Source organism: Schistosoma haematobium, chromosome 1 (genome assembly GCF_000699445.3).
Source record: "Schistosoma haematobium chromosome 1, whole genome shotgun sequence".
Taxonomy (NCBI): Eukaryota; Metazoa; Platyhelminthes; class Trematoda; order Strigeidida; family Schistosomatidae; genus Schistosoma; species Schistosoma haematobium.
Genome location: NC_067196.1, coordinates 34,087,037 through 34,106,852, shown reverse-complemented (window position 1 = coordinate 34,106,852; position 19,816 = coordinate 34,087,037). Strand labels below are relative to the sequence as shown.

The 19,816-nt window shown below is 30.4% G+C and overlaps 1 protein-coding gene across 1 annotated transcript in view; it reads right to left on the bottom strand.

Moving 5' to 3' along the window:
* Positions 1–8,173, bottom strand: part of ARHGEF16 (Rho guanine nucleotide exchange factor 16) — a 32,679-nt gene extending 24,506 nt beyond the window's left edge. Inside the window, exons 1-3 of the mRNA XM_051216551.1 lie at positions 7,491–8,173; positions 4,163–4,289; positions 807–1,276 (exon numbers count right to left, since the gene is read on the bottom strand). Coding sequence (XP_051073804.1) covers positions 807–1,276; positions 4,163–4,289; positions 7,491–8,018 — 1,125 coding nt within the window. The 5' untranslated portion in view covers positions 8,019–8,173. The remainder of the gene's footprint in view (positions 1–806; positions 1,277–4,162; positions 4,290–7,490) is intronic.
* Positions 8,174–19,816: the final 11,643 nt, after the last annotated feature.

Sequence of the window (19,816 nt, the reverse complement as noted above, 5' to 3'; positions counted from 1 at the left end):
CATTCCAGTCTTTTAACTGTCATTTAGGATGGAAATCACCATGCATTATATCAAGTAATAAGATTCAGTTTTTTGAACAGTTCTCAATTCAGTATGCATTCGCGGTTTATCAGTATCAGATAATCGTGATTTTATCGTTGTTTTTTGCAATCGATTTATCATCGTGACCAGAAATTTTAAGTATACTAGTAGAAGCATGACAATTTTGATTTTTATCATTGACTGTGTTCATCAGAGAAATGAGTGTTAGTTAGCCTGTTTTAATGAGGTCATATTAATTTTATTTATACATTTATTCCATTGGGATATACTTAAAACCAGCCGAGAGTTTCCTAGAGGCTACTTATTGTTGCGAACTAATGTTGTAATTAAAATGTTGTGGAATGTATGGTTCAAATAATAAGAAAGCGGAGCTAGTTTGTCACTGAATATTAGACACAATATTTGGTCGTTTTAAAAAGCTGGACGTAATATTTCTAGTAATTAATTTAGAGTGTTATTATTGTTGCCAATTGATGCAGAGGGTAGAACAAACAACGAGCAAATGATAATCTCACGCTATTGGCCAAGAGTTAGCTTTCTTTCTTAAGGAACGAAATACTCATTATACGTCGAATATATGGCTTAACTTTCTGAAGGATTACGTATATATTTATATCGATTCAGTTATCTAATAAAGCATCATTCCCATTCAGTTATTTTATTTTGGGCCCGCACACAGGAAACTTGTATATTATTATCAGAATCAGATACGGAATTACACGAAAATAGTGATCACAGTAAATAATAAGATAATCAAAACAGACCTCTTGCAACTTCTTTTGATAATCAGGTAGGTCCCTGGCCAAACCTGCGCTGATCACTTGAGGCATTTCAGACCACTGTACACGATTAGGTCCAGTTCCAGCAACTTCATTCACGAAACTCTGAACTTCTTGAGTCTGTCTTCGCGGCTTAGAAATAAAATTTTGCTTTCCACTTCTTTCACTAGCATTAGAATTTGAATGAGCGCGCTTAACTGAAGAGGTTTTCAGTGAGTCACTATTCCTTGATCTGAATGAGGAAGAGCCGCTATTCTGTGGATGAAATGGCAAATCTCTTCGCTCAGAATTTTTCATACGAATCGATGATTGCTGACTATCTGTCAAACTACCAGGTACTTTCTGTGAATACGGATTATTTGGATCGGATTCATCACCATCTATTGCAGTAAATAATTCATCATCAAATTTTAAATTATTTGATGGATTATCCAAAGAGCCAGGTTGAACGAGAGCTAAACAATGTAATGACGGTTAAACATGGGTTTTAAACAAACAAGTAATTTATTTTTCTAAATGGATAAAAATCTAAATTATTCGGAAAATTTATTGAGCACAAAGCATTGATACATTCATCAATTGAGTTTCACATTTTCTAGTCTTCTTAGAAAGACTTTTTAATTTAACTAAGGTTCTTTATATATCTAGTATAGTTTAGTATGTTCAAGTGTATATAGACTGAGACAGAATTCAAGTTATTATCTACATTAGCAGTATATTTCTACAAGTCGCATAAACGTCTTCCTAATATATCTGTATATGCATGTAATCGGAATGAATGTTCATTGAAAAAAATAAAAGAATCTAGTTGTATGATTCGTTTATTCATAAGTAAACATGTGACTTTATGTCTACGAAATTAAAAAGAAAACCATTAGGAATAAGTGTTAAATAGATGATAATTAATTCCAATTGAAAAACTATTAATCATCTAATTATTCATGATACGGATGGATATAAAATTATAATAGGATATAAAAGTTCATTTATAAGTGAATTGGTCCGTTTGTATCTTGCTTATCGAACGCTCACTAAGGCCGAAAAACTATGTTAAAATGAAGATGATAACTCATTATGAATAAAAATTTTTTTAGTTGCGTTGATAGATGAATTTTTTGCTGAAACATTAAATTATTTTTATTATTAATTCCTTAATAGTCTTTTGTTTAATTTGTTGGTAACAGTAGTGAGGTGAATTGTTTACAACAGAGAATACATAGTTGTTCAAATACTCATTACTTACAACTTACTCCTGTTACTCCTCGTGGAAGAGCATAGGCCGTATTTAATCCCCTTATCTCTTGATCAATAGTGAAAGTCACAAGTAATAATAATAACAATGATAATAATAGTAATGTGTTATTCAAGCAACTTGATTTCAACCACTAAAAACCAGGACGACAAATTTATATATGTATCGGTAAATGTATTTTGTTAATTGATCAGAATAATGTAAATAGTTTTTGTAAATTTCTGTACTTAAACTTACATTATTATAAGTTTTGGAATATAATTAAAAATATTTCAAATAATGTAGACAAAGAAATTCATGAATTATACAATAGATTATGATAATTAAACCTATTGTATAAATATATGCGTCCATATATTGAAGTGAACGCAGATTTAGTGGGGATAACCAATTTATTGTTTAATGCAAAATTACAGAGTGATTTCGTATAACATGTAAACTATACATCAAATACATCGTCCATCAGTTGTTCTTTACATGCTTTATGGTTTTTTCAATTATGTTGTTATTTTAATTACTTTTTGTTTTCCTTTTTGTTCTCTTCAATTGAAACTTCTCAATCTCCTACTGGCATGCATTCCACTTTCGATTGATGCTACACACTACTTATATCTGTCAATATAGGTAGCATACATCGTGATATTTCCTTAGTTTTCTACAGATTTGTTTTCTTTTAGCAATACAGTGAAACAAATGTTTGATAAAACTGTATGAGTCATGAGGTTATTCTAATTTCTTTATTCTATTAAGGGAAATAAACGATTGTCAGTGTTATTTTTTAATCTAAAGAGCGAAAAATAGTTCTGTATTAGTTAAGAAACTTACAAAAAATTAAGAGCAGCAGATTTTCTAAGTACAATGGCGGAAATAAATTAGTTTTGCATATTAAGAAAGCCTTTACTTAAAATATACACTTTGTTTATAACCTTATATTCAGAATTTGTTACAGGAATGTCAGTTTCTTCATATAAACAGCTGATATGTTGAGTCCTTGCTAGAATTCATTGTGTTTTGTTTAATGATATTGGGCATAAGAAGACGGTATTAACTATTTAACTAACAGATATCACTTTCTACATGATGCTACGAATACTACTGAGCGCTAGACAGTAATATATATGAACAAATTATATTAGAAGTTACTATCATTTTTCAAACCAACGGTCCATTATTTATCAAACACTGATCTAAACTTTATAAGAAAAAATACGGAAAATAATATATAAGATTATTTTAATTGACCAATAAGCCTGGATATATAAAAACTATCTAGGCAGCAAAAGCTTTATAAAATATCAATTTTTTTATACTAAATCATTTAAGCTTTTCGTCTTAAAGTCAATAGAACATATATTATTATTATCACTAGTTCACTTTAAAATTTGTACTAGTATATTAGCACTTTCTAAGGTAATTTGAAACACCTTGAAATTCCCTTGAATCTATGATAAATTAGTTCAACTCATCACATGAATTTATCCTCCAGTCAATACATAAATTAAGACTAAGTATAATCTTTGAAGAAATTGGTTGGCTATAGAAGCTGACAAAAGGCGTATGATCTATTGAACTGTTCTCCAAGTAATTTAATTGTTTACAATTGTTGGCATGTAATAATTTTCTTACCTAAGCTACGATACTGTAAAATTGTTTTCTTGAAAATTGATATAATATATAAAAAAAGTATCTTCCTTCAGTTTATCGCATAATGTTTGTTTGAAATAATTATCAATATACGATAACCAGGATGGAATATGCAGTATGGTCAGCTAGAGATATTAAAAATTACGATTGTTTTCAATAATAATATAATTGAAATATATTTAATATCCACTATATGTTTTATGGAAAAAATCAATGAAATACTTCCTTTATTTTAATTCAAAGTCTAATCCAATATGATTCACAGTTTAATACTGCCTCCTAATAGATTAGATACTGGATATTGTGAACGTAACAAACTCGATCAGCTAACGGTAATATTCAAGATATAAATTATGAGTTACTGATATAAAAGTAAAGCCTTATTCATTTGAAAAATATGTAAAACAATAAATGAAAATATGAATTACACTTGAAGTTAACTAACCTAAAAGTCTTCGTGCATCACGTATTGATTCACTGATTGAAGCCTTCTCTGTATATATTTGATACAATGGAGCATCCTGAATGATAGATTTGTATTTCTGACGTTCTTCATAGGTCCTAAAGGAATCCTAAAAGTGATAAAATTAAGGCATCTACGTATTATTCACATATGAAATTTAAATTAACTTCTGGACGTTATAATAAATCAATTGACCGTCATTAAGAATCAACTGATAGGTATGAGGAGAAGGTATTCAATGAAGTGGAGGAAGGGAGTTAAAAATAAAACTAGGATTATAAAACATAAATGTAGTTCATTAAAAATATTGATAAACATGATAATAAAATGAAGAAGGATCATGGATAAAATAAAATAAAATTCTATAAACATGTAAAGTTATGATGTTTGTACACTAGATGAATTTGTATGATTTCTGAGGAGTTAAAAGTAAGTAACTGTTAAATTTTGTTATGCAAAGAGCGCATTTGCCATGATTAATATTGATGGGATCATAACAAATTTATCTGCAGAAGTAGAATGCGAAAATTCAATAGGTCTTAAATGTGAAAACATTTACTTTGAGTATATTGAGAAAAAATTTACTTAGATTCAGTGTACTGTAGAATATGGTTTTTTATTAGAAATGTTTTCGAAATTACATACTTGGGTATTTGTTTACCTTAATGAAAGGCTTAGTTCTGATTCAAAACGAATAGTTTCATAAATGATTGTTGACATTTTAAACAAATCGTGGCTATTTTCACATGTTAGATATTAATCATACATTTTAGGTGTTGTAACAAAAACTTACAAAAAATATAAACAGTCAACTCATCATAGAGAAAGAGAGCTAATATCTAAATAAATCCATTCTAAGCATAAGCGATGTGATGTTATACAAGTTAGAGCCATACTGGAATAAGGTACCAGATGGTTGTTGATGATGAAAACGTGTTAGTGAAATATAGATCTTAATTGTTCCTGATCTTATCATAGAAAAATTAAAATGAGAAGGTTTTGTCTAGTGTGTTTTCATGCTGTATGATAAATTAATTCAGTAGTACCTTCAGAATATATCTAACTAATCAAACACAATATTTTTAGAATATAATCAATCTAGATCACTACAATAGCCAAATATTGGGCTCAAAAATGCTTATTTTTGAATTTTTTGGGAGGAATCAATTCCTATACTTCCTCTATTCTAGAGAATTGGTACCAAATCATCTGTTACTAATCACACAATATAAAAATGGTCATCACGTAATCTTCGGTTAGTGCATTATAATAAAAGTTACTGATTTTCTAGTCTTTCAGTCTGTATGAAAATCGATTTTATACTTGTGATACAAAGACTGGTTTGTAAATTTGTTTATCATTCCACCATAATGTAAATTATTACCACAAAGTGGCGTCAAACAAATGACACGAGTCAGCATAAGTTTTGGGCAATTACTAACAGTATAAGATTAAGTTACAATATCATTAAAGATGGATAGAAATAACATAGAGTTGGAACTTTTCGGTTAATCTAAATCAAAGCGAATATAATCCATAATTTTATTTTCGTGAAGGAAAACAGGTTAAATATCTATGTAGGTTTATTAAGGAGTCAAACATATGAGAACTTTAAAATCCCGTTTTCGTAACACCGTTACTAAGTTGAAGGATGATCGCTTTTGTTGGCTCATCAAATTATTTATTGCTCATGGTTTTTAATGACCAATAATTTGGGGAAAATTTTGTGATTGTACAAATCACAAATAAACGACTTTTAAAAGACTGAGTCCATCATATTTTAGGCGGTCGGAGCTCGCATCTATGTTTTAATTCTTGTTATTAGAAACTATGGAAAGGTAGTCATAAAGTTTCAAGAACGAGAAAAAGCAGTTACACAAAATTATTCCAGGTTTATAATAAGATATACAGGGAATAGAACAAGTCACTGACAACCCCATAAGTACGTTTATTTCGATACATTTAAAATGTCTCTCGACCACAAATTCTTATACTGCGAACTTATTACATAATAAAGATACGATAAGTGAACACTATTGGATTCACTTTTCCAAGTATGGACAACCTTTGAATAAAACGTATACTAATTATTCTTTGTAAAATTGTTTACTATAGTACAGTTTACTACTAAGTCAAAAAGCTAAGTGATAATATTGATTATTCTATGCGCTAATAAACAAATATTTATTCTGGATGATTCATAATTATTAAGGTCAGACAACACGTGGGAAATATGATAGAAAAAATATGTGTTAGGTCACATGGCTGTTCTAAACGTGATTATACTGGTCGCTTAATGCGCCAAATGCTTTTACATTCGTGACATTCAGTAGATGTGACATTGTACCAGTCTGCTTATGTGCTTCTAAATGACTTATCAAATAATTGGTCAATGAAAACCGTTTGAAAACGTCAGAATTCCAAAAAAAGAACACAAATCATATTATAAGTTTTACCATAGAAAGGGTAGCAGCAAATACAAATATTATGTATTCAAACATATACGTACTCATGGAGACCTACCTAGATTTATGGTAGCATTAAAAATGAATCTGTCAATCATAAACTATTGGTCAGTCAGGTTTAGATACTTTTCTTTGATTTTCCCACAGGAAATTGGAATGTTTTTACCATTTATTTTTATTGTTATTCTTAAAATAAATCTCAATGTACAGTATCACTGTCATGAATAATTATAGCATCAGACGATAGCATCAGATGATAATGCAGTTTCCTCGAAGTTTAGAACTGTTTCTTTTAGCTGGATATGAATTTCACAATTGATTAAATGGTGAAAGCCTCTAGAATTTCAAGTCCGTTCAACATTACATTTTATCTGTTTTCAAGAAACAATTGTATTTAATTTTGAATAAAATCGGAGATTGAATATTGGTCGAAATTTGTGGTTTTTAGTCTAGCCAAATATCGTAGAAACGGAAAAACTTTCAAATTCAGTTCCTATTACCGATGTTTCAAGAAGTTTGAAAACGATGTTAGTGTCATACCCCATGTGGATTCTATTCGTCGGAGACTGGCAGTAAAACTACCTACACATATGATAGTGCTTAGTGATATCGATGTCTGTATACCTTTTAATTGCTGTTATAATGGTCGAAAATTGCTAACTTTTTTCTTTCAATAGAATGATATATTTTATTACCTGGTCAATTTCATATTAGATTTTACTCTTTCACACCCACATGTCACATAGTTTGTGTCTACAAAGAGGTAGAATCTGTTTGTTTTCTTTAAATATAATGAAATCGTACCTTAGATCATTAAAAATGTTTTCGGAAAGTACATTGCTTACCTTTAATCTTAAAGTAGCTTCATCTGAATTATCTAAATAATCAACTTCTGTAGACGGTGACTCAGTGATTAGTTTTCGTTTATTCCCAGTATCTTTATGATTATCATTATTGTCACAATCATCGTCGTTATCATTTGGTCTAGTAAAAAAAGAAGAATTTTTTGCTGGTTTAGACTGTTTACTAACGCAACAAGGAAAAAGTCGACTACACAAAGACGATTTTTGACAATTATTTTTCTCTTTAGTGCTTCTCTTATCATTTTTCTTGTTTACTGTTTGACATACAATGTGTTGAAAATCCTCATTTTTATTATGATTATTGTCACCAATACAAACAGTAGTGTTCGGTGGTTGTATTAGAAAGATTTCATTATCCAATGGATTGTGTAATTTTTTCGCACTCACTATTGTTTGATTGGACTTCTTCGATGACAATGGTGAAGATAATGATTGAGAGGATATAGGTGATACCTGGAAAAATGGTGCATTATGTGATTTCTCTGATTTTCCATACATAATAAAGAACATTAACAAATGAAGTTGGTTATTTTTATGAAGCTCTTTGAGTTAATGTAAATTCTCATTAGTACTTTAAAAATCCTACTGGCATATGAGTGATTTGTTTGAACTTTACTGGTATAAAAGGTAATCTCTCTACTATATTTTCTAATGCTGTTATTATTGCTACCGTGAGTCTTATTTTTAAAAATGACGTAAATTGACCAATAATATATCATCATACATACATGCTATGTGTAACTAGTAATTTTTGAATGTCTTTATTTCTAAGAATTCACTAAATAGATAAATGAAATCATTTCTATACGTATCACATGTCATAAGTAAGATTGACTTATATATATATATATATATATATATATATATATATATATATATATATATATATAGCTTTAAAGTATTTGTTTGTATGCAGTTATTGGCACTTTGCTTCTAGATCATGAAATCATTAAGCAGATCAATAATCAATCATTAATAGATTGATATACATGAGTTATCATACAAACAACTCTCTAAAATACCTTTGGAAATTGTTAATTTTCATGGATGTATGGGTTATCATGAATGTAACATCTGTACCCTTTCTAATAAACAGTATTTTCCTATCTCGTTTAATACACATCTTGATTCCTAAAAGCAAACAGCGACTGAAAAGCATAACCTATCTTCTCTAGTGTGAACCATAAGTATGGTTACATTTAAAGAAAACCCATTAAAAATCAAAACATTCTACACATAATTATTTGATTTTAAATCATAATTAAACATTTTAAAATTTACAACTAATTACTCCATAGAAATGTTCACAGAATAGATAAAATAATCAGTTGTTAGTCAGTCAGCTGCTCGAAATTGATTATTCTGTTGGTAAGAGTGTGCTTCAAAATTGTGTACTAAAGTCAAAATGCATAAATGAATTTATTGATCAATCTCTAAAACTTACCGACGTTTTCTAAGTAATAAACACACACTAATAAGCATTTACGTACACATACTTTACATCCATGTGCATAGTGTCTTGTTAGTTGAGAAGTATGCATTTGTGAACACACAACTGTTATTGATCGTGCTTATTTACATAGCCATATCACTACTTAATATATAGACTATGAACCGTAACAAAATACAACCAAATGCTATTTAAAACGTTTTATTTTGATTATTATCTTGTCAAAAATCATTAGATTTCGATTTAAGGTGCTTGACAGTAGTCGGTAGGAAATTTTGTACATAGGTTAACTGCTAATTGGCACTTGTCAGTTAGACTAGAATAAAGTGATATTTATCACTAGTCAGGGATCAATCAATTAAAATATCTAAGTCTACAAGGTATCAATAATGGCCCGAAGATTTTAGCAATAATGTATTGTGAAGCTAGATGGTGCTGGTTCGAATCCTGCAAGAATCATCAGTTCCTTCACGATTGTAGGTATGCATTGTTAACAAGTGCCTACTAGGTGATTTTTAAGCGAGTGCTATATTTAACCAAATCCTAATGTCTTTATTTAAGATTAAGTTAATTACGACTCATTTATATTACACAGTACCAAAATTGCACAAATATTGAGACTCAATTAACACTTTAGAAAGGGAAGTGATAATTACTTATGGAAAATTAATTTCGTGTTTGGTGTCATTATACCATAGAAAGCATGCTTATTACGTGTTGATTCTACTCAATTATAACAGACAATTTCCCAATAGTTTACTATAATATATCTTCGCTATTTAGTTTTATTGATTTTGACAATGCTTTTAACAATTTTCGACTTTTAGTTTGATTTTATACTGTCTCCAAAACACATACTTGTAGTCAATCTGTTTATCTCTATCATATGTCGATTGACATGAGCAACTCAGCTTCATAAGTGTGTTACAGACCTACAAACGTCTTTTAGAAACAATATTGCAAGCTGTTCTTAATGAATGTTCACACTTCCTCATCCCATTAGGCTTCTCAGCTGAAATCATATCAAACTACATACATTCTCAGAAAACATATTAATAAAGATGCGAAAACTAACAGACAGTGATAGTGACTCATGTCCTTATGAACGAAGAAAGACAGTTTTGTTATCTTAAGAGCAGCACAAATTGCTGTTGTTGTAAGATCACGAACTTAGAGACATGGCATTATCGATAAAGCTTGTTTAGTCTTTAAGAAGCAAGATAAAATGTTAGGCAGCACTGAGATATTCAAAAAGTAGATGATGGAATAATCCGAATACTTCTTGACTCATAATTATTTAAATAATTAGGTATTGCAAATTCATGCTACTGACACCTATGTGAATGGTCTAGTGAATTGAAAATGTTACACATTCACTACCCAATACTTGTAGTTTTGGAAATACACTTGACGATTAAAAAATTCATCCAGTCAAAGTTAATCCCACTGAAACATGGTTTCGCTCCAGCCTAAAGTTCAAACATATGTTACTTTTAAATAACAAGTTAGATAAACAGACAGCAAATAGACGCAGAGAGTGCTTAGTATTGCATTTAACCGATTTAAGATTCACACTAGTTGAAATTCGTTATCAAGGTATATCTTTAACTATCGAGGAGTCCCATGCTATGACAAAACGGTCGTACAGTGCTCCCAAGTTTTTAGTGGTGGTCCAACATCGGTCAGTTCATGATATACATTAAAATCAAAACAATGCTTATTGGATTGGGATAACGACTATCGGACGAAGTTTAGATCTCAAATAACAAAAGAACTCAAATGGTGGAAATCGAAATAACAATAGGGATTTTTGAAATTCACCTTGATGATTGGCTATGAATTCATGGGAAATAATATTTTATGAGGATTTGAAATGCTTGCTTGCCACCTTACTTTTATTATTTTTGTTGTGAATTCCATTAATACCTGACTAAATAGAGGACATTACCAAAACGTTCCAAAGTTAAAGTCGAATTTTTTGATGACAATTTTTTTGCCTCACTGATGCGGCAAATATAAAACCACGCTGTGACATTTTATACTTCAAATTAGGGAACCGAACAATATGTGCCAAAATTTTTATGTAAGCGTATCACTTTGAGTTAACGCATATAATATTTAAATTGGATACATATAAAAAGAGTACTTTTAAACTTACTGAACTTCTACTTGTTTGCTTTGGTGATGGTGTTTCAAAAGGTCAGGATTTTCTAGATATAGCTTGCCATACTGACTTCCTAACATTTCGAAAAGCGCTATTAAATCAGCAGTTTTTCCGGTTTTTGACTGATCTGTAAAACCCACGATACGTTGTAATTAGTAAGGTAAAATTATTTTCTTGCAGCTAAATAATGCTAATTTTAAAACATACCAATAGCCCTAATTTAATATAATCATTATCAATAACAATTTCTCAAGAAGGTTTATCGTTTTGGGAAATTATTATAAGTGACTATCACGCATGGAAATACGATTAAAAATAATATTGATCAATAAAATTACAAAATATGAAATCTTTGAAGTTTTGATATATTCAATAAAACAAAAATAACAGTTCTGTGCACTTTGCTTCAATACGTAAAGTCCTCCCAGTTATTTTATGTTAGGTGTCTTATCAATTTTGTAGCATTAAGACATTCAAATTATATTCCAGATATAGCTGTAAAGTAATGATTAGAGCTGATAACTACTACTAATATCATGTTATAACCATTTTTACTAATAAAGATTTATTCCATTCCATCCATTTCATACGATAATTTCTTTTCGGCCATAAATAAACATGAGAGTATGGTAGATTGAAAATCAGAATTTTCTAATGCGAAATCTCTGCTGCTTTCGCAAATCACTTTTCTAAAAAAATGTACGTCTCGAAAAGTTTATTCTGTTTTAGATGGTATTAACAGTTTAATTACAGTGAAAGAAAGAATCGTTTTCTCAGATTAGCTGTTAGTGACAAAGTATATAATTTACCACATTTGTTTTTAGGTCAGACATACTTTCGAGATTATAGTTAAAATTTATATCCTTTTTGATATAATTTTGGATAATATCAAGACTGAAAAATGAAATAGAGTGAATACTTGAGAAATACCACTAGATTAAAAATTCAGATATTGGACGTTAGAATACGGTCACAGTAGTTTCTAAGTAAAAATAACCTTTTTGGTAGATTTACATTCTTTGAGCTGAATGATTCAATCCTGAAGCTTTCACTATTCTTCCGAACAAAGGCATTGGAACAAAGCTCAGTTGAAAGTTAGGTACTCCACTAACAGCTCGTTTTGTTGATCTTGATCTTTACTGATTATTGTCGGTTTACGACCTGTTGTTATATGTGTGTTTATTTTTACAGCCTACCTCTTCGACCATATTCTTGATCCCATATTTGTCCACGAATTTTCAAGTGATTGGTAAATCGGGTTGATTTCGACGTGTTTAATGACTACTGAACGACCTGATTATCAGGCTCCTAAAGATCCTCTATTTTTTCTTTGCGTTCTTTATATCTGAAACCTCAACAATTACTCTGTTGAACGTGTGTCCCTAAATGTCTACATGAATCGCTACTAACAAAGATACATCGCAGCATTTAACAGCTATCTGGTGTTCATGCAGAAGCAAATGAAGAGGAACAAGAATTAAGTCGGAGAGGTAGACTATCAAAATAACCATAAATATAACGACAGGTCATTGATTGACAGTAATCAGTTAAGATAAAGGTTGATAAAATAAGCTGCCAGTGGAGTACTTAACTTCCACCTGGAATTTGTGTTGATATTTTTTTCGGAAGAACAATAAAGGTTCATAACTGAACTATCCATCTTAGAGAACGAGACTTCACCCAAATCATCCACATGAGCTATAAATCATCATTACTGTCCTAGAATAACTTCATTAGTTGTACCAAAGATATCGATTAGAGTTAATCAGTGATCTGATAAAAATTTAGTTCTAGTCATACTTTCTAACTCTAAGATGAACAAAGGTTCATGATGTGTAATTAAAACGGTTAAATAAGTCATTTTTATATTCTTTTAATAAAACATTAAAAAGTTTACCAATGTAAAATTTTTTAACTTTAATCTTCACCTGACATATTCTTCATTTTTAGATACATTTTACACATAGGTCCTTTTTATGTTCAGTTTAAAAAATTGATTATCGTGAAGTATTTAGTCACAATTGTAATACAGAAGGTCATTTTATGTTGGGTATGAGTAGAGGTTACATACAAGTCATAAACGTAATGGTAAGGATCACACGTCAGATAAACTAATTACATCTTATTTATCAATTATAGAAATTAGAAATTAGTCGTTTCATTATATTACTAATTAACATCTTGTTATTCGTTATCAATGTAGACAATTTTTAAAACATTTCTAGAGTAATATGTAATAAACTTGGTATTTTTTCGAATTCACACTGAACAATGGTCTCAATGTAAATTTCACGACTTTATTTAAAATTATTTATCTTATAGTTTAGGTTTGATAAATTTCTATAGATAAGTGGGAAACTACTACTGAATAATAGTTTTTATTTTAAACATTATAACATGTAGATTTTGAACATCGGTTCATATAACTGCTAATAATATACAGCTTACTTTTGACAGAAAAAAATCACTTCTCACTGCATTAGAGCTCAGTATAGATCAACATTGTTCATCAGAGGAAATAGATTTAATGGTCTCACTTAATCAACAAATAACAAAATGATGCAAGCAGACAGTTATCCCAAGTGATTCCTTGCTGCGGAGCACATATGATAAGAGATGCCATTATGTAAAAACGAAGGCTTAGGACAGATAAATCAGGTCATGCAACCCATGGATGGCTATACTTTGAGCTTGAGAAGTATCTAATAAGTAAGTTTATTTAGTATTTTTATTAAGGTGTTATTTTACTATTATCCGAATATTTTGTTTCTTCATTTTGGCCCAGATGAATGATTTGCCAGTCATAACTGAACTTTAACTCAGTTCTCAAATCAATAATTATCTATCAGATAACAACAAAGGATGTCCTGATGAGGAAAGTAATATATACACATGTGAAAGCACTGGTTTACAAGTGATTATCCAGGACTCTACCAAAGATTGAATCCAGAAACTTCTATCTCACACTCCAAAGCTTAATCATTAAACCACTGAGGTAGTATTGATTGAAGTTAGATATGTACGCCTATGGATTCCACCTCAGTGGTCTAGGAGTTAAACGTTCTTGAGCATGACCGAAGTTACTAGATTCAAGTTTAGGTTTCAGAGGCCGTGAATGTACACTGCTGAGGAATCTCCTACTAGGATGAAGCTTCTCTCTAGTTTCAGTTTGTATTGCAAAGTTTACAATGCAACTGCTAATGTCTTTCAAATTACATATTATTTCGTTGTACCCTAGATATGAAGCATTTAGTTATGTAGTCAAATAACTATATTAAGATAAATACCAACAATGACGCCATCACTGTTCAAAGATGAAATTTTAATATTAATAATAATTAGAAATAGCGATATTATTACTTTTGCATCAAGTCTACACCTCTAATTTTACAACGTTTCTTCAAGAAATGAGGAGTTTAAGTCAGTGGTAAAGATTAGGATACGTTTTACAAAACCCATTATTTTTTTTGAAGCAGGTAAAAGTCTAATACCAAGACAAATTCACGCTAAAACCTGTTGAAATATCATGCAAAATTTGTCTCGGATCACGTTCATCAGCGAGATTTATCACTTTTCGAAACAATTTAATAAGTACATATAGTATATCGTAAACTTAAGGATACTACACACTCACATATCATGTGTTAATAAGCTAAAATCTTTTTAATTATCTATTTTAAAACACCATTAGACTTCAATGCTACTTGCATAGAAGACCAAAGTAAAGCTGATACAATAACTGTTTATTATTTGACACTTAATAGGTCAAAATAGTGATTTATAAAACTTGCGAAAAGGATTAAGTATTGTATTATTTACTTTAAATGAATACAGAGACGTTCAGTAGAAAGAGATTAACACGTAGGCACAAATCTAAAGCTTTATGTCTCTGAAACTATACTTCCTTCAGTTCTCTAGGCACTTCTTAATAACACTGTAGATCATTATTTCATACCATCATAACAATTTTTATTTAAAGAATTACGTTTTTGGTCAGAAATTGTATTTCCAACCATCTGCAACAACAGGTTATTCATTTGTTGAAAGTGAATTATTCAGTGATTTAGAATTTCCCAATGTTTTCATATATTCAAATTTCTTTAGAGTGGACTTTCGATTTCCAGTAAATAATAATGTGAAAATTCAAGCGTATGATCAGTATGTCCTCCCGATTTTCTATCTAAGATCTCTGTTTAGTGCATTTTATGAAAGCATCCAGATTTAGTAATGTCAACCAGTTACACTGTGAGTACCAGTTCTGATACTGTTTCTCACATTATTCGTCCTAACTTTGAGTGTAGATGTATAAATACCTTGTAATCTTACAAATTGTCTTTCATTTAACCTATTTTTGATAACTTTATTGTTTGTGGTACAACCACAAATAAATTTTAACAATTTAATTAAACAGATCCTTGTAAATTATATTGTATTCATGTACGTGATGAGTCACTATCAGAAACCGAGTTTAATAAAACTGTTATTTAAATATAATAAATCAATGAAAAGGCAGCAATAATTACCTGTTTCATCATTCATTGTCGGACATCTGGGAAAATAAAAAAAGGTTAAAAAGTACTTTTTGAATAAGGAATGTGACAGAGCATGGTCTTTTTCCAGTCTGTTTCAGGAGCGTACCAATCTAAGTACAAACTTTATTCTCTAATAAGGCTTAGGACGGTTAAGGCGATTAGTATTTTCAACCATATTCACATTAATTGTAAAATTTGCCATTAGTTTTGATAAAAGAAAAATGACCTAAAAATTGAGTAATCCCCAATAAATTATTATACTACTTATCACTGCTTTGATATCAATAGTACTACTACAATAACTCTCATTTGATAGCTTAAACGTTATACTGATGTTTTGAATCCAATCTAATTGGCTGAAACTGTAATTTGACTTCAGATTACAAAAAGAATTAACGTTTGTAAATTTCCTTGATCATTGGTTGACTTTAATAATAAACATACACGAATTTTTTTTCGTGATATCCTAAGGAGTAGAAAGTTGTATTTCCGACGTTTCGTGACCTAAAGTAAGTCCATTCTTCAGAATACTATTTAAACTCGTGTTAATTTTATGTCGGTTATTTATTAACAATGAAGAATGAACTTATGTTACGTCACAAAACGTCAGAAATATAATTTTATTCTCAACGGAAAATAACAAAATATATATTTATTATTAACTTTCTACTCAATCCTCAATCTATTTTAATCTATCAAGTTCAACTTTAGCATTGATACTTACAATAGTTGACTTTATTTTTTCCCCAGTGTACTTTTGCCTCCAGGGCAGGAATTCTGGTTAGTATTATGTAAAAGTTTACATTATTTTGATTCACATACTTTATATAAAAGATCCAAAAGAGTTATGAAAATCATGGAGCTAACTGTGCTTTATAAATTCTAAGACTGTGGTATGGTATGAAATATGAACGAAAAGTTAAGTTTATCATTTCTAAATAATAGATAACTTTTTGTGAATATTGTGATTAGTTTTAAACCTTTTTATAATTACTTCCAAAAGGCGGTTGACTAGAAAGGTTCGTCACGAAAATGTAAAATCATGCGTATCGAATAGTCAACGCACCAGCTATTCATTACTAAAAGCGATGAAGTAGATGTAGATAACTGTGTTACATAGTTGAAAAAGGACTGAAATGTGGAAAAATCTCTTAATTAGTACAATTAGTCGATGAGAAAACCGACGGATGTTTTGAGAGAAGATAAAAATCAGTTAGCGTAACGAATGAACTATAAAACAAGAGAATCCTATGAATCTCTGATGTAATTCCTCTTCCAGGCTATGATAACACTCCATATACCTGTAGAGTTCTATATAACCCAATAACTTGATATTTTAAATTTAAACATAATCGGTCATCAGATGGAAAAAAACAATAAATCTAGATTTATTTTAGCTACCTGACTATTTATCATTATTCCTTGCAGTAAGACAAAAATTTCACAGTATGTTACGATTCTGTTTTAAATTTGAATGATTTTAAGAAATAGTTTTATATTATATCATGAGATCCATCATTGATTTGACTATTTAGGTCAATTAATTAATGTATAGCTAATTGAGAATTATTCACTGCTTAATAAAGTTGAAGAAAAGTTCGATTTTGCACTAGAAGGGAAAATATTTTTGAAAGCCAGTATCAACAGATGATTGGATAATATAAATTTTAAGGAATTACTGATTGTTCAGTTATTATGATTTTATGCTCTACAATCATAAATGAAAACGGGTATACTTTTTTAATTCTCAGTAATAGGGCGAAATGAATGGCTAGTTACTAAAATAATAATATCTGCTTATGATAAACTTTTACATCAGTTTCGGAGCCATGATTCATATAGTATAGCACAGGAATACTGTTCTTGTAGGATTATCAAAAGTACAACACAATCGGAAGTAAATATAAGTTTTGACGGAAAACCGTTGAGAATGCACTACTTAGGTGTTAAGCGAGTTTGTAAGATCAGCAAACAAATACGTATCACCGTTGTTGTAGTATTTAATTAGGCTCCCAGAACAGCTATAACTCTGTTTGGGGTGCGTTTGATATCAGATAAAAGGTGGAGAAAGGGTTTAACGTCTAACTCTGGGATGTAACATCACAGTGATGTCGAAAAAATTACTTGTCGTTATTTCATTGCGAATCGTTTCCGTGAATTACAAAGAACATTTTATAATTTTGAGATTTCGTAAGTTTTAGTGTTTTTGAAGACTTAAAAAGTCACAGCTATTATTGTATTTGTACTTTTCAAAGCATAACATTAGAAGACTGATCTACTAAATTGTTGTTATGATTTGTTCGAAATTTTCGATTTGATAGAAGAATGAAATATAGAGCTTTACAAAGGGCTTCGTTTTTTAAAACCATACCATTTTAAAGCCAAGTAGAATTGTTTATGTATTATAAGTGGAATTCACGAATTATTTGGAATAGTACTTTTCTCTCTTTCTGATATTTCATGTTCAACCCTACATCCCTCATTTTAATTAATTGACAAACTTTCGAAGCCTATCATAAGTCATTTGGAGTGTTACTGAAATAGCTACTGTTTTAAATTCAACACATGGACTGTTAATGTCAATTATTCTGGTAATTACATTTTCAATATGGATTTTGGAGATAATTTAACTTTATAGAGATCACTGCATCTCGAAAATATTTTATTGAAAAATAATTATCATCTTGCGATACTAATTATATTGGTACTATGTTCTGTTTCTAAGTTCACTCTTGAACATATATGGACTGGGCTCGTATGGGAGAAAAATAAAACATATTTCCATCTTAAGGCATATCATCGCTACAGAATATTCATCTTTTTGATATTGTATCTCGATGACGGTTAATTGAACGGTTCAGGACTTCGAGAAAATATGTGCATGACACTTTTATACGTTAGGTAATCAATACGGATAATAGGTCAGTACAGATGATTGTTTGACCAACCAATGACAATTTATATGCCACAGATCTTACGAGTATCGCAAAAATCTATTTAGGATTCCAACAATTGTTTTACAAATGGTTAAGGGTGAAAGTGGTTTAACCCATCAGTGCTTCTAGTGCCTTTACTTTTCAGTAAGGTGATTTTTCGTCAATAGTTATTTGAATAGATAAATAAAGTCTTTAATTCAGGATCAGATTAACCAGAAAGGTGTTTAAAATTTTCAAAACTGTACAGTTTGTAATTAAACCAATAAACCTTCAGATCAACAATACTTTTGTCTGACTTGCTTTGCTTCATATAATTCCCTAACTAGATTCCATTGTTTTGTGGAGAAATTTATCCTCAATCTAGACTCAACCGACTCAATAGGCAATGGTCATTCAACGAAATTGATTAGCGAACAGTAGTTATCTGACTTTTGAAGGCAATATAATTGACCAAAGCGATGAACATTGTAGTGCAATCAACTTTTTCCAAACGAAAACCAAATATCAGTCGTGAATCATTTCAATAAGCCTGTTTATTTTGTCTAACTTGTAATAATGTACGTCACCGTACGTATTACTTTCAATATTTCAACTATTAGGCTGCATGAAATTATGTGAAATAAAATTTTCTCTTCCCTCTTCTCTCCTCAGAGCTTACTAAATAAAATTTGTAAACCCTTATCATTCACAGTTGTCAGACAACCATAGCAACCATCTATTTAGGTACATGGAATGCTCGTACAATGTGGGACACCGGAAGAGCCTTCCAAATTGCTGCAGAAATGAGAAGATACAACCTAGAGGTACTTGGGATCAGTGAAACACATTGGACACAAGTTGGAAAACAACGACTAACTACAGGAGAGCTCCTGTTATACTCCGGCCATGAAGAAGAAAATGCACCACATACACAAGGAGTTGCATTGATGCTGTCCAAGCAAGCACAAAATGCACTTATAGGATGGGAATCTCATGGACCAAGGATCATCAAAGCCTCCTTCAAAACAAAGAAAGTGGGCATTTCAATGAACATCATCTAATGCTATGACCCTACCAACGACTACAATGAAGACGCTAAAGATCAATTCTACAATAAGCTGCAGTCAATCATCGAGAAGCGCCCAACAAAGGACCTGACCATTCTGATAGGAGATTTCAATGCCAAGGTTGGAACGGATAACACTGGGTATGAAGACATCATGGGACGACACGGACTGGGAGAAAGG